This window comes from Gymnoscopelus microlampas (genome assembly GCF_963454915.1).
Source record: "Gymnoscopelus microlampas genome assembly, chromosome: 2".
Lineage (NCBI taxonomy): Eukaryota > Metazoa > Chordata > Actinopteri > Myctophiformes > Myctophidae > Gymnoscopelus > Gymnoscopelus microlampas.
The window spans coordinates 21,383,407-21,399,384 of NC_139939.1; the positions used below are offsets into that span (position 1 = coordinate 21,383,407).

The 15,978-nt window shown below is 42.2% G+C and overlaps 2 protein-coding genes across 2 annotated transcripts; one reads left to right on the forward strand and one right to left on the reverse strand.

Moving 5' to 3' along the window:
• Positions 1 to 1,744: 1,744 nt before the first annotated feature.
• On the forward strand, positions 1,745 to 4,021 carry clrn2 (clarin 2; the record flags this gene model as incomplete). The annotated part of the gene is made up of 3 exons (XM_084079674.1): positions 1,745 to 2,265; positions 2,644 to 2,832; positions 3,753 to 4,021. Exons 1-3 carry the CDS (start codon positions 2,013 to 2,015, stop codon positions 4,019 to 4,021), a joined length of 711 nt encoding a protein of 236 aa, XP_083935800.1. The 5' UTR covers positions 1,745 to 2,012.
• Positions 4,022 to 7,649: 3,628 nt separating this feature from the next.
• On the reverse strand, positions 7,650 to 14,498 carry LOC311063411 (elongation factor 1-alpha 1; the record flags this gene model as incomplete). The annotated part of the gene is made up of 7 exons (XM_084082843.1): positions 7,650 to 8,191; positions 8,811 to 9,045; positions 9,972 to 10,228; positions 10,686 to 10,836; positions 11,391 to 11,687; positions 12,616 to 12,795; positions 14,355 to 14,498. 7 exons carry the CDS (start codon positions 14,496 to 14,498, stop codon positions 8,067 to 8,069), a joined length of 1,389 nt encoding a protein of 462 aa, XP_083938969.1. The 3' UTR covers positions 7,650 to 8,066.
• Positions 14,499 to 15,978: the final 1,480 nt, after the last annotated feature.

A 15,978-nucleotide genomic window follows, 5' to 3' on the forward strand; every position in this document is an offset into this window, starting at 1 on the left:
CGGTTTACCTGGTTGAGTCATTAAATGTGCCCATATCAATCGCGTGTGCTTGCTCATACATATGTTGCAATGAATCAGTTAACATGAGTTTAATATGGAAGGTTAAGAGAACAGAATAAGGGCAACCATGGGAAAGGAATGGATCAGTGGTTCTCAATCTTTTCTGAGCTCTGGACCACTAGCATATCTCAGTTAAATAATGAGTGTTAAGGGCTTGATTTAATTCACCTCGAATTAACAAATTAAATTAAGGCCTTAACAGTCATATTTAATTTCAAGCTTTGTCCCCCACACCACGCCCATATCCCCCCATCCCAACACAACAGTGGTCCCCAGGTTGATTCTCAGTCAGGGTGGTGGTCCCTGGTTCATAATCAGTTGAAAACCCATGCTTTAGCCGATGAGACCAAAGACCACAGTTTACAGTTTACAGTTTAGGCATTTAGCAGACACTCTTAATCCAGAGCGATTTACAGTAAGCAAGGAGCAAGGACACAAGATTATACATCATAAATACATCATACACATATTACATCAAAGGCATAAAAATAGTAATCTAATAATAAAGTAATACATAAGTAAACCAATAATCTAATAATAACTAATACATACGTAAACCAAGAACCTATCATCAGATCAGCCTGCATTGAAACTATACATGTCTACATAACATGCTATCTAAATTACATTTTAGCCTTTGCATAATCCTGCAAGGTTGTCAAGGCTAGGGCAAAAGACCAGCAACATATTGGTGCAACAAAGTGCAGTTCAATTCATTGTTGGGGGTCTCAATACTTCAATAACAGCTCTATTCACTGAAACCTGCTAGGAGGACATACAGTAGCAGGAAAAGAAGGAGGACATATTTTGATGAGAGGATGCAATTAAATATTTTGATTTCATTGAAGCCTGGCTATTACTTTATTTCATAATTGTAGGCCTATTATACAGTTTACAGCTCGAGCTGACCTTTTGGGTCCCCACACAGCCTGAGAGCATTACTGTGGTGGGTATCATTTATTACTGTAAGCTGCCATTTGGCAACCTATTGAGAAGCATAAAAGTGCCAGTGTCTGAAAGGCCAGGTCACAGCAGGCTCATTACACCCGTTGATTAAAGACGACTAGGGGAGGAGGAGGTGACTGACAGGAGGAGGAGGGAGCAGTGGTGGAAAAAGTACTCACATTTTGTACTTAAGTAAAAGTATCAATACTGCAATGCAGTTTCAAGAAAAAGTCCGGAATTAAAAATGTACTTGAGTAAAAGTACAAACGAATTGGTATCAAAATGTACTTAAAGTACCAAAAGTAGAAAATATAATTATGCAGAATGTCCCATTTCACAAGTTCTTTTGAAAATAGCAGATCTACAAGCTCACTATGCATAGGCCTATAGCAATAGCAATAGCAATATATATAGGGCTGCAGTGGGTAATGTGTGTTTTGTAATACTAATCAAAATCTACAAAGTAAAGTAACCAAAGTTTTCATATAATTGTAGTGGAGTAAAAGTACAATATTTGCCTTTGAGATGTAGTGGAGTAGCAGTAAAAGTATTGAAAATTGGAAATACTCAAAATTGTACGTGAGTAAATGTACTTAGTTACTTTCCACCACTACTGTGCTGACAGGAGGAGGAGGAAGGAGCAGAGTGACATAGATAGGGTTTCTCTCGGTAAGGGATCTGTGTGTGACAGTGTGTGACCGGCGATACGTACGATCATCAGGTCTCTGGTGCCAAGGATCGTCGCACGCCGACACGCGCACATCCCGGGGGGTCGACAAAGCAGCTTCTTTTATTTCACAATGTTTTGTTTACGCACAACAATACACGGCGTGTGTCGGTTGTACTACAACTCTCTAGGATGCGCGTAAAGCGCGCACCACCACCACCGCGGCTCACCTCCTCCGCTCTCTGCTACAACACAGCCGGGGTCCGGGTCGGGTTACCGGCCGGCGGAGCTGCCACCACCACCACCACCATGGGCCTGGAGGAGGAGGCTGTGAGATCAGATGCCTAGCTTGTGGAAGCGGATCGCGTTCTCGGTGGCCGCGGCGCTGTGCATCGGCTCCGTGGTGCTGCTGGTCGTGGCCCTCTCCACCGAGCGCTGGGTCACCGGGCGCATCCTGTGCAAGACCGGGGTGGCGATCGTCAACGCCAGCAGCACGGAGCTGGATCAGTTCAGAGGGCACATCTACTATGGCTTGTTTCAGGGAGGGAAGACCAAGAACTGCGGGCTCGGGGACCGACGCAACAAGATCTACAGTAAGATGATAGCCTGCCTATCTATCTGTATGTCTATGTCTATGTCTATGTCTATCTCTATCTTTGCTGACTGCCTTTCTCTATCCTCAGTCAATAACAAACAAGGGTATTGTCTCCGGGCCACCTTCCTGTTGAACTCTAACCCTGACCCTGCATAACCCTGCCTAGTTTTCTCTCTCTCTCTCTCTCTCTCTCTCTCTCTCTCTCTCTCTCTCTCTCTCTCTCTCTCTCTCTCTCTCTCTCTCTCTCTCTCTCTCTCCCATTCACCCTGGCTGTCTCTCTGCTGTTGTGAACTTTTGACCTACAGTAGGCTAGGAGCCAAACACATCAGACATCAGTTACTTATATAGCCTAATATAAATGGTCTGTTCTGTCCAGTTTTCCCCAAGCTCGTGCGGACATTGGGGGACTGTGGTGGTCTTCATGTGATGGTGATTCTGTTCCTGTTCGCTGCCATTGGTTTTGCTGTGGTCAGCCTGTCCTTCTGCATCTACAACGCCCGCAACCCCTACCCCTACCAGAGCATCAAAGGGCACAAGGGACTTTATCTCTGGAACTTTATTGCGGGTGTGTGGAGGAAATGCACACACGCACGCACACGCACACACACACACACACACACACACACACACACACACACACACACACACACACACACACACACACACACACACACACACACACACACACACACACACACACACACACACACACACACACACACACACGCACGCACACACACGTACTGTACACACAGGTTCACTCTATCTCTCCTCTATATATGTACATGCTCAGTGTTAGTTACCCATGTGTAACTCTGAGTTGAGAGTGTACAAATTAGTCCATGTATTACATTTGTACACCTCAGAGTTAAATTAACCACTGGGGTGGAATATTTGATTTTGTGTAGAGGGGGAAAAGAGTGCACCAAGTAAACTACAATGCAAGTCAGGTCCGTTTTTTTTATTCAAGGTTTCTTCATTTTATATTTTCACATACAGGTCAATAACATAAAGCATACAAAAACAGTGTATGTTACCCCTCCCACCCCCCCAAAGTTCCCGCTCCGAAAGAGCCACAACCGGTATCTTATTGTACCATTAACACAACCAAAAAACAATACAAACAAATAAGACACAATTGCAATGAAAATTAAAAACAAGTCAAAGAACTTAAGTATACACAGTAAACTCCGGTCCGTTTGACTAAGTATAGAGGGTCTAAGGTTAACACTCAGGGTCCTATCTGCCTTATCCCTCATGCCTAATCTCAGTTGGCTTTTTTTTATTATTTTGAAAAACATTAACATAGTGAAGATAGCCGATCTGCATTGATGCGTTGTGAGCTTGTAGATTGGCTATTTTCACTATTTCAAAATTGAATAAAATGCTTAATAAGATTAGCATAAGGCGCAGCGCAAGATAGGACCCACAGGATTCACAGGATTCATCTTTACGGTGTAATAATAATGCCTCTCCACCCCCCAGGTCTGTTCGGGACCCTGGGTGTTCTGTGTTTTCTGTCGTCCCTGAGGAGCCACCATCTGACGGAGCGCGTGGCCAACCACAGGGAGAGCCTCTTTGTGCTGTCGGTCCTGGAGGACAATGTGGACTGGTCCTTCTGGCTGGGTGTGGCCAGCATCTGGACGCACGTGGCCGTGTGCGGCGTGGTGGCAATGAGCCGCATTAAACTGCCCAAACAAGAGATCAAAGTCCCAGAGGAGCCTACCATCTCTGCACTGGACCTCCTCTACTGACGGATGTCCAAACCAGAGGTTCTCTAACACTTTCATGTCAAGGACTCACAAATTGATATGAATCTGGCCGCAGACCCCCTTTTGAAAAGACTTTGTGCCGGAGACTCCCATACGTGGATATTTGTCAACAATGTTTTGGAAATTGCAGATCTACAAGCGTGAAGATAAGCCATTTTTGAAAAGCAGAACTATAAAATAGGGCTTACATTTTTTATGAAACTATTCCTCATTTTGCTGGGGACCTCCTTGAACCCCCTCAAGGACCCCTGGGGGTCTCCGGTCCCCACTTTGAGAACCAGCGGTCCAAATGTCCAATAGCCAATGATGTTGGCATTGATATTCACGCGCGCAGAATGTTGTGTGGGTCACTTGGCTAATGAGTGTCCACAATGACTGCATGCAGGCTACACCTTGACCGATGCCATATTTTTGCGCCTGATGCCGAACCCGATTGTGGAGAGTCCTACCGATTACTGATGTTTGACTGATACTTTCAGATTTAATTTATAAGCAAATAAAAAAGAAAACATTTTTGATAGATAAAAAAAGAAGTATGTAAACGTACTTTAATTATACAATGAACAAGCAAACAATTTAACATAAAATATACAAATTAATGGAACTTCAAAAATAGCTGTTCTATATAAGCTCACAACATGTTGCGTTGACCTATAATGACATGCCCAAATTAGGGATGCCAAAAAGTGGTTAAAAATGGGGACACATTGGCTGCATAATTGACGATACCGATGTCGTCAAAAAAGTTAAATAATGGACAATATATCCGCTATTATTTGACTGATATATGGGTTGGGGCCTACCTTTCACAGGACATAAAGTTCACAGTCCTACCCACCTCAAAGACAGGAATTATGAACAAAACCTGAGGCTCATAAATTTATAGCATAATGCAGTGGTTCTCAAATGCTTTTTTATGTCAAGGACCCCCAAATTAATATGTATTAGGCTGTGGACCCCCATCTGAAAAGAATTTGTGCCAGGGAGTCAGGGAGCCCACACACGATTTTGTTGTTCAAACGTTTCACAAATATTCCAGAATTTTGTAATTGTTTAAAGAGTTTTTTTTAATGTATAAGGGTTAAAGTTGTTAAACTGATATTGATGCTATATTAACTCATTTTGTTCCCCGTGGAACCCCGTCAAGGACCAATTGGGGTACCTAGACCCCATTTTGAGAACCACTGGCATAATGTCAAATCATATATTCCCACGAAGATGAAATAGAAAGCTTACTGCAGACGCAACAGGTCCAAGTCATGCACAATCTCTGATCTTTCTACCATGGTAAATGTCACTAGCCACAAGACCACCCATGTTGTGAGTGGGCTATCACTGATGTGTGACATGTGACTCATGCCCTTTTGACATGTGACGCAGCCCCTTTGAGCAAACCTGGTCCTAAAAGTGACATATTCCCACTCAAGTGGACAAGACCACACGCATACAACTCTTGTAATAATACGGTGCTGACGACAGGAGGGTCTCGAGGCTGGGGACAAAGTGCTGAAGTGCCTCAACCATCAGTTACACCAGTCATTCTCAACTCATAGATTTTCAAGGACCCCAATTTGATACCATTTTTTATGCCCAGTATTAATTTCAATTTGAGAATGTACAAATGTACACTCTGAGTTACAGACCAGTAAGTGTCCACTTCGAAACCTGGTGGTCCCAAGACCCGATGTTGAGAACCCGAGATTTACACTGATATCATCAAAATGAGCCCATTTGTCACCAGAAGAAACCAGAAACAATGGCTGAGAATACAGGCCTTTACAGCAAAGACCAACCTGCTACGCACAGATCATAGAAACAAAGAAAGTAATTACTGCAGAGGAAGGTGCTTCTTCACGTCTCTTAAAATGCATAGGTCTAAATAATAAGTCAATAACGTAGGGTGAGCTCTGGCATCAGGACATTTGCTTTCACTCACAAGAAGATCATAATGACCTTGTTCAAGCCATGATTAAACCATACCATCAAAATCACACGACTTTGGGGACGTGATGCCGCTCCAAACTGACTGCAGTTCTGTTAAATCCCAGTTTTTCTTCTTCTTCTTTTGATGTTATGTACATATTTCTGTGATTGCAAAGTATGTTGTTCAAAGTGATGTAAATAGAAAATAAACATTATTTATTTATTTTTTAATTTATGTATGAAATGCGATGAACAGACAGATGTTTTAATCCAACGCATGGTCCTGCAAGTCAATGCTCAAGTGTTTTGAGCAGAAATCCAAGTAAAAGGTTTTGGAGGAGTCTTGGTTCAGTCCCTTTTTGTGACATTCTGAAAGATTAAAGTACACAATAAACTAAACACTCCTATACATTGCCCAATTGCAGCTCTGCACATGCATGCACGTGTGCGCATGTATGCACACACACATTGTTATGAATGTTGTACAATTGTACACATCACTTTCTGCCAAAAAAGCCACAGTTGGGAGGGATCTCAATCATCACAAATTAGTGGTAGAAGAACTCAGACTTTAGTGTAAATGTACTTTGATACTATCCACCACTGTCAACATTCCGTATTTTACAGTAGCCAGTTCATTGTAGAAACCTTGTATGTCCAATACCTTTACTTTTCTGGGAATGTAAAAAAAAAAGAACCTGTGTTCCAATGGATCCAATGTAGTTATTATTTAGTCACAAGCTTTTGTTAATACTTTTCATTGGTTAAATTCATTGATTATTTATAAAACCCACAGACAACCACTTTCACTTCAAAACATTTTCAGAAATAGCGAATCTACAAGATCACAATGCACTGTGATGCGACGCGTAGCCTAAGTCAGCTATTTTCACAGCACGCCTCGCAACATGACATGAGCCTGTAAAGTACTGAATATATCACATCATTAAGCATAAATTATATCAATATTTATGTATATTTTGAGCTGAGAAATTAAGTAAATCCTGTCTGTCTGTCTTGACGACGGGTACAATGGGTATTACATAACCGGGTGGGGCATGCATTCTCCCAACTTGCATCCTTCCTGATTTACATCGTTCCTCGACGAACAGGTCTAGTTAATGCTGCCAAAATGTAGGACCTAAACAAAATAAACGGTACTCTTGTACCTGACGTAACAATAAAGAACACCTTGACCTTGACATGTCTCCATACAGCCTGTCACTCTGGTTGCACTGTAATGATGTAATGACAGTCCTTTATTAGGCATCCCTTCCTCCCATTGCCCCATGTCCTTTCACACATGCACACAAAACTCCAAAACTTTCATCACGTCATGCCCCAGACAGACAGAAAGATGGAGGGAGGTGGGGCATGCCTCCCAGCGGAGATTTGTGCTCTTGGCTACTCGTCATTTACAATTAAACCCTCAATTATACTACTGATATTAGAGGGGAAGAGTCATATGTTTTAACATCTTTAATATGATTAAGACTGGTTCACAGGTTACATAGAATCATAGATTAAGGTGCTGGAAATGGTAATGATCAGGTGTAGCAGCAGTACTGCAAGGGAGGTTAAGCCAAACAAAGAGATAGAGAGAACATTTTCTGTTAAAGAGCTTTTGAAGATTTCCATTTTAAAGTGCATAGTGAACATGCAAGACGCCAGTCTACTATACGCAGGTCTTTAAAGCTAGAACACAGAACATTACTTGAATATTGAACCGACAAAGAACATATCAATCTTATTAAGGAAGCAGCTAAGTTTGATCGCTAGCATAACATAAAATCACACTTGAAAGGAGCAGCTTAACAGCAACTATGATTGCACAAAAACAGAAGTATATCACTGCTCTTCTTTTCAGAGAGAACCATAACGCAAAGTTTGTAGCGCTGCATCACCATAAAATAAGTCAAATTGCAATAAAACCTACACAGAACAGGACATTTAATCTATACTGGCATTAGATTTTTTTCCTTCGTCTGCTTTTGCGATGCATTGTGATAACTGACCAAACGTTGACTATGCTCTGCAGAAGAGGCGGGGTGTTGGTGTGTCTTCGGCCATGGCGAGCGTTTGGGGCGGCAGCCCAGCACAACGTTCATTTGACCTTCTGTGCCTTCTGAGCGGACTTGGTGACCTTTCCACTGGTCGGGGCTTTCTTTTCCACAGCTTTAATCACCCCCACCGCCACCGTCTGACGCATGTCACGCACTGCAAAACGACCTGAGAGGATCACAGGAGAGGACCATTAACCATGACCACACCAGTTTGCCTAACATGCATGGCTTTTCGCTAACGATTTTTATGTGTCATGTATTTCTGAAAACATATACTAGCAGTATGTGTACTAAAATAAGGCCTCTCCCCTCTCTACTATGAGTCAACATCAATTCAAATCTGATGTTTCCTTTTTAATTCACAAAGTCAAATAAATCTATATGTCCCAAGCATAGCAGATACATAAACATGTTATTGTCACTAGGGGCACAACAGATAATCAACTAATGGATGTAATAGAATAAAAAAAGATTTGAAAAAATAAATAAATTAAAAAGCACACACACACATGCACGCCCGCCCGCCCGCCCGCACACACACACACACACACACACACACACACACACACACACACACACACACACACACACACACACACACACACACACACACACACACACACACACACACACACACACACACACACACACACACACACACACATATATATGTGTGTGTATATTCTTGATTATTGTTCTTGATTATTCTTGATATTTCGATTAAGAAAATAATCAATAGTTGTACCCCTACTAGAAAGTAAAAACTGAAGTGAAGAGCTACTTACCCAGTGGTGGGTACTCAGAGAAGCTCTCCACACACATGGGTTTACCAGGGATCATATCCACGATGGCAGCGTCCCCAGACTTGAGGAACTTGGGGTTGTCCTCCAGCTTCTTACCAGAGCGACGGTCAATCTTTTCCTTCAGCTCAGCGAACTTGCAGGCAATGTGGGCAGTGTGGCAATCCAGCACTGGGGCATAGCCCGCACTGATCTGGCCAGGATGGTTCAGAATGATCACCTGTACAACAGCAACGACAACCACACATGTAGAAACATGTAAGCATATATATATAGTACAAATACACACATTGTTATCCCTATGACAACACTTAAAGAGTATCTCTTTACTATGGTAACATTGTTGATTCCTCGTTCCTCTGACTCTTCTGTCACACACACCCAATAACACTGTTTCATGTGCGCAAGCTAGCTCTATTTACATCCTGTTAGTCTGGCTGTCAGATTTTGTCCAATCAGAGCCTGTACAATCAGTGCAGTTATGCACATGTGTGCATAACTGGATAGCAGTTGTTGATGCATGTCTTTGATGAGGCTTTACTGGCATTCAGTGTATGACATCCCAATGATTTTGGGGGGAGTAGGTCTTTGAGCCCTATTTTATACTTTGTCATAATGACAGTTGTGCACAAACATGGATATTTTGAGCTTGTAGATCTAGTATTTCTGCAATTTTCAAAAGATTCTGAAACTGTTTGCCTATAATGACATGCCCAAAATACGGACACCAGTGTTTATTAAAAAAAATCTATCTTCTGAGCATTTACACTTTGATTTGTATGTGTTTTCGAAACAACCAGATACCTATCTGATTACTAGATGCATTTTAACCACATGAACCCTATCTTCTCTAATCTGAGGTGAACATGTGGAGAAAATACTACAAGCATCTACAAGCTCACAACTCATCGCAAGATTCGCAACGCTATGCATTTTGAGCTGGTAGCACGGCAATCTTCGGCTAAGACATTGAATGTAGAGTGAAAACAGGAGGGGGCCAAGGATAGACCCCTGGGGGACTCCGGTCAACTAAACTTATATACTAAATGTATATAGTGGTTAATGCTAAATATTCTCACAAAGTCCCTGCAGCGTAGTGAAGGTCAGAGAGCTTTTCGGAGCCAGCTGGTTCAACAGTACACAGACCTGGGAGGTGAAGCCTGCGGCCTCTTGGGGTGGGTCGTTCTTGCTGTCTCCGGCCACATTGCCACGGCGGATGTCCTTGACGGACACATTCTTAACGTTGAAGCCCACGTTGTCTCCGGGCAGCGCCTCGATCAGCGCTTCGTGATGCATCTCCACAGACTTGACCTCAGTGGTCACGTTGACGGGAGCAAACGTCACAACCATGCCGGGCTTCAGGAGTCCTGTCTCAACGCGCCCCACCGGGACGGTACCGATACCTGGCAGACAAGATGGTGAGCTGTATGATGATGACGACTTAATGTTTTGACAGGATTTGTTGTTTTTAATCAGCCCGTTACTTAAATGTATGTGTACAGGTCCTTAACCCATTAAAACCGGGAAAGCATTGTGTGTCATTTTGGATTTTAGCGTTGGCTATTCAAAAATAGCAGATGTACAAGCTCACAGCGAGCTTGTACATCTGTTATTTTTGAAAACTTTAGAAAAATCTTGAAAATATAATTGAAAGAATAGTTTTGAATTAGGAAATAGTTTGTAGAATCGGCCTCAGGTCTCAATGGGTTTTTCGTTGTGATTAATTCGCCTAAATTTTTTTTTTCTTTCTGAACTGTTGTTTGTGTCAGGAATACATCCTCACGGGGCGTGAATATTAAACGCAGCTAAAGCGGTGCAGACAGACAGACATATAGACTGACAGACAGACTCCTTCCTCACCACCGATCTTGTAGACATCTTGCAGAGGCAGACGGAGGGGTTTGTCAGTGGGACGGGTAGGTGGCTGAATGGCATCCAGAGCCTCTAGCAGGGTAGTGCCTGAGGCATTGCCGTCTTTACGGTTGATCTTCCAGCCCTTGAACCAGGTCATCTATAGGAACACGAAATGATAGACTTGTAAACACAAAATAGGCAGATAACATGCACATAGATAAATACATTCTTCATTGTGATGTGTTAATCATAAGCATTCTGGGGCAGAAATGCCATTTCTATGTTCTGATGGCTGCAACCCATGACTTACACGGCCCTGGATAGGCAACCCAGCCTGGTGAAGATATGCACTTTGAAGAGCGACCTTTTCTAGTTTAATTTTTTGTTTTGTTTTTTATTCTAATACGTAAAATGTTCCCAAATAGAAACTTTTGTGAAATCTAAGGTTTTCAAATTGATTTCAAGATTTTGTACTCCCCCCTGTTATTGTTAAATGCCACATTGTCAAATACATTGGTTCTCAAAGTGGGGTCGGGGGACCGCCAGGGTTCCTTGAGGGGGTTCCAAATGGACCCTTGCAGATCTGTAACTCTGAGTGTGTACAAATGGAACCAAATGGACCCTTTACGGGTCCATTTGGTTCCATTTGTACACTCTCAGAGTTATGGTGATGTTTGAGAATACAGCATTGAGGTGTTACTCTCCACTAACATTAGGGCTGGCCTCCAGCATGTTGTCACCGTTCCAGCCCGAGATGGGGACAAAGGCCACCGTGTCGGGGTTGAAGCCAATCTTCTTGATGTAGGTGCTGACTTCCTTCACGATCTCCTCGTAGCGCTTCTGGCTGTAGTTGGGCTCGGTGGAGTCCATCTTGTTGACGCCCACGATGAGCTGCTTCACGCCCAGGGTGTAGGCCAGGAGGGCGTGCTCGCGGGTCTGCCCGTTCTTGGAGATACCAGCCTCGAACTCACCCACACCTGCAGCCACGATCAGCACAGCGCAGTCTGCCTGAGAAAGGGGGGTGGGGGGGTGGGAAGAGGCATAGAGTTAAAATAAGTGTTAAATAGCGCTATATTCCGATGGAAATCATTGCTATAGATTGTTCAGAAACAGGGGTCTCCCCGTCTCTCCAGCGCTTTAGTAAACAGAAAATAGATTTTCAGGTCAGGATACCAATTTAATCCAGCCCGGAGAGAAAACGTATCCATGATAAACAAAAGGGATGAAACAAATAAATGAGCAAACACAATTGGAACACAAGCTGATACATTATCTTTGTGGGGTTCTCTGTCCTGATTGGATGTCATTTGTAACACAGCTGAAAAAATATTGTCTGCTTACAAAAGAGCTGGACAGACGGGGAGACCCCTGTTACAGAAAAAAGAAAAAAAATCTCTATAACAATGATTACCATTGGAATTCAGAGTTTTAACGTTAAAATTAACTTTTTGTTTTAACAAATTAATATTGCTTACAGCTCCTTAATAGACCTTGAATGTTCACTCTAAACTAGAATGTCTACTGTATGTGAAATCATGTATCGGGTATAAAGAAATATCAGCTTCAATGCAAATATTTTGTGCTGAAGCACGGTAACCATGCCAAGATTATGATTAATTTTGCATGCTGCAAAAATGCCACCCCAACTTCAGCAAGATCATCAAAGTTAATGTTTACATTACAAAGCTTTGTTGAGGACTCTATTCTGACCGGTCAATCAATGCATGGGTCCATGGCCTAATGTATACCAATTCTTTCTTTTTAAATGAAAAAGGTTGAGTATCACTGATCTAAGTAAGGTGTCTACTTTGCTCTCAGACTTTAATTCTCTTCTACTCCCTACTGTCTCTTTCTTGTGCTGTTTTCCTGCTCTCCTGCCTTCTCTCTCTCTCTCTCATGTTCAGTAGTTCTCCCCTCCCCTGCTCCCTCTCTCTACCTGGGAGGTGCCGGTGATCATGTTCTTGATGAAGTCCCTGTGTCCTGGAGCGTCAATGATGGTGACGTAGTATCTTGAGGTCTCAAACTTCCACAGGGAGATGTCAATGGTGATGCCGCGCTCACGCTCGGCCTTCAGCTTGTCCAGCACCCAGGCGTATTTGAAGGAACCCTTCCCCATCTACAGTACATGGAGAGGGATAGGATAACACGCTGCTTAGATAGCTTCACATTGCCATAACTTTACCACATTAACCCTGGCGACCCTATTTTGGGCATGTCATTATCGGTTAAATCTTTCAAGATATTCAGAAACAACAGATGTACAAGCTCACAACGCGTCACAACACAATGTGATGCGTTGTGAACTTGTTGATCGGCTATTTTCTAATAACCGAAGTATAGAATAGGTTTGGTTAACATGTGGTTTCCTATGAGTGAGGCTCTCCTCCAAAGAATATATTTTAATACTTAAGTCCCAGTAACTATCCTCTTCTGTAACCCTGGTAGTGTTTTCTATCATTCATCTATTGAGGTCTAAAAGTTAATTCTTTGATATCCAATTCCTATGTTATGCTACTTGTTTTATTATCAACAAATTATGCTTTGAAATATGACGAAGAAGTGATATAGATGCCCTCAAAATCAAACTAATGAATAATATGTAACCATGATTGACAAATTAAAGAAAAGAAAAGAAAAGAAATTGTTAGGTGTTGGTCCACCAAGAGCCAGCAGAACAGCTTCAATGCATCTTGGCATAGATTGTACAAGTTTCTGGAACTGTAGTGGAGGGATGGAACACTGCTTTAACAAAAGATATTCCCTCATTTGGTGTTTAGATGATGTTGGTGGAGAGCGAGGTGTTCTGGTGACTGTGTGAATGCCATAGCTATGATTCTCATAATTTTCCTGCTCATCAAACCACTCAGTGCCCTTTGTCATCTTGGAAGAGACCACCTGGAAGCAAGCATCACGGTCATTGAACACCTTTTCTGACCCTGTTTTCTTTTTATGCCTTTCCCGTACACTGAAATACAGATGTCACTTTAGTCAATGTTCCTATTGAAACACTAGCCAGTTGAACAGTCTTTGTGTCTGAAGCTCCTGCCATGCGTGCCCCAATAATATGACCCTCTTTTATAAGCAGTAAGTAAGTAAGCCTTGCAGGGCCATGTGGCCCATAGGGCAGGAGCCCATCTCCAGTTTCTGTAGCGTGAGGCAGCTTGATGTAGAAGTACATCCCCATGACATGATGCTAGTATGTCGCAGCAGGGACTTACCCCCAATCCAACCCTTGATGCTGAGTGCCAAGCAGGGCATTGGGTCCCATTTTGTCTTTGGTATGACCCGGACAGGGACATAGGCACTTAAATAAATTTGTCTTGCCATCTTGATCAAAATTGAGGTCAACTGGTAAAGTATCCTACTATGGATAATCACAAGGCCTTCAATGCGTTTGACATTGTAATATTGTACAGCTAATGGTTCGGTTTGTGTATAGAATGAAGAGCCTTCATGGGCCAGTGTCAAATAACTCAAATGTGTTAACTCAAATGTGAACAAGACATAATATACCAGTGGTATGGTACATAGCATTAATGCAGTGGAATGCCTAGGGCATTGTGGGCATCACTTCCTGTCGATTTGATCCCTGATACCTGATCAAATCGACAGGAAGTGTTGCCCACAACGCCCTAGGAAACTTGTGGATACAGACAGATACTAGACATGTCCTACCTCGGCAGCTTCCTTCTCAAACTTCTCGATGGTTCTCTTGTCAATGCCTCCACACTTGTAGATGAGGTGGCCAGTAGTGGTGGACTTCCCAGAGTCCACGTGGCCTATCACCACGATATTGATATGGACCTTCTCTTTCCCCATTACTGCTCACAAGCTATTCTGAGGAATAGGAAGGGGGGAGATAATGCTCAATGTATGCTCCGTTGTACGACTGTGCAGTGTGCCAAAAAATAGCAGATCTACAAGCTCACAAGGCACCGCATCCAGTATGATTAAGAGGAAGGATCACATCAACATAATTTGATATAACCATACCGTGCCAGTGTTCATTATAAACAGTATGAACTAGTAGGTTTCAATGTCATCATGAGCACAATCTTACTAACACATTGGTTATTTTATTTTCATTTATTTTTTCATGCTAAATCAATATCTGCCTCGAGAGATAATCATGAGCATAATAAGAGACGAAAGAAACTCCTTTCTTATTTCTCAGCCGCCTGAAAGCTAATTATGTTCTCATATTTCAACCCATAAGGTTCAGGGTACAGTCATGAATGAAGACACTGTCACCTTTCCTATTGTGAGACACAGTAGCACTCTACCAGCTTAAAAACACACCAGAAAATGTACCTGTCATCAGTGGTGGAACAAGTACTCAAATGTTTTACTTAAATAAAAGTAGCAATATTGCAATATAGAAATGCTTAATACTTTTACAAGTAAAAGTCCGGGGGAAAATATTTACTTGAGTAAAAGTACAAAAGTATTGGTAACAAAATGTACTTAGAGTACAAAAGTAGAAATTAGCCTATACTCATTGTGCAGAATGTCCCATTTAACTTTTGAAAATAGCAGATCTACAAGCTCACAATACCTTGCGATGCCACGGATTGTGAGCTTGTAGATCAGCTATTTTCAAATATACGAAATGGTTGGAATGGGTTGAAGTGGTTACTAGTAGTGTTACTAGTTACTTTGTTTTACAAACAAAGTAACTAGTAAAAAAAAAAGCACAATATTTCTGAGTAGTGGAGTAGTGGAGTAGAAGTAAAAGTAATGTAAAAAAAATACCTCAAAACTGTACTTATAGTTACTTTACACCACTGCTGTCATCACTGTGACTGTGTGTCAGAGGAGAGAAGGTCTGCAGTGTGAGACAGAGGTTACCCTCCTCTGTGCAGGTGCTGCTATAGTTGGCTGGCTATTACATCACTTTGTTTACCTGTCCTCCCACCTTCCTGTCGTACATTACGACACGAAACGAATGCGGCATCTGATGACAGCATTTCACATTCCATTAGTCTGTCATAACAGGTCCAGATCTGACTTTGATGATGATTATTGATAATGCAATCATCAATGGAACATGACAACATATATATTCGATGAATGGCAAACAAATGGCAATTAAAACATGTCTCAATGAACAAAAATGAACCTTGCAAGGCGGATTAGACGTGCGTGTTCCTTTCATTGCAATGCATACTGTTTACAACAAGCATTCGCATGTTTGAAAGAGAAATGCCCGCATGATGATGGAGGACGGGGATGTTATTCCTCATTCAAACTGCGCCATACGGCCTCATGATCGAAATTAATTATGCAGACTTTTCCCGCT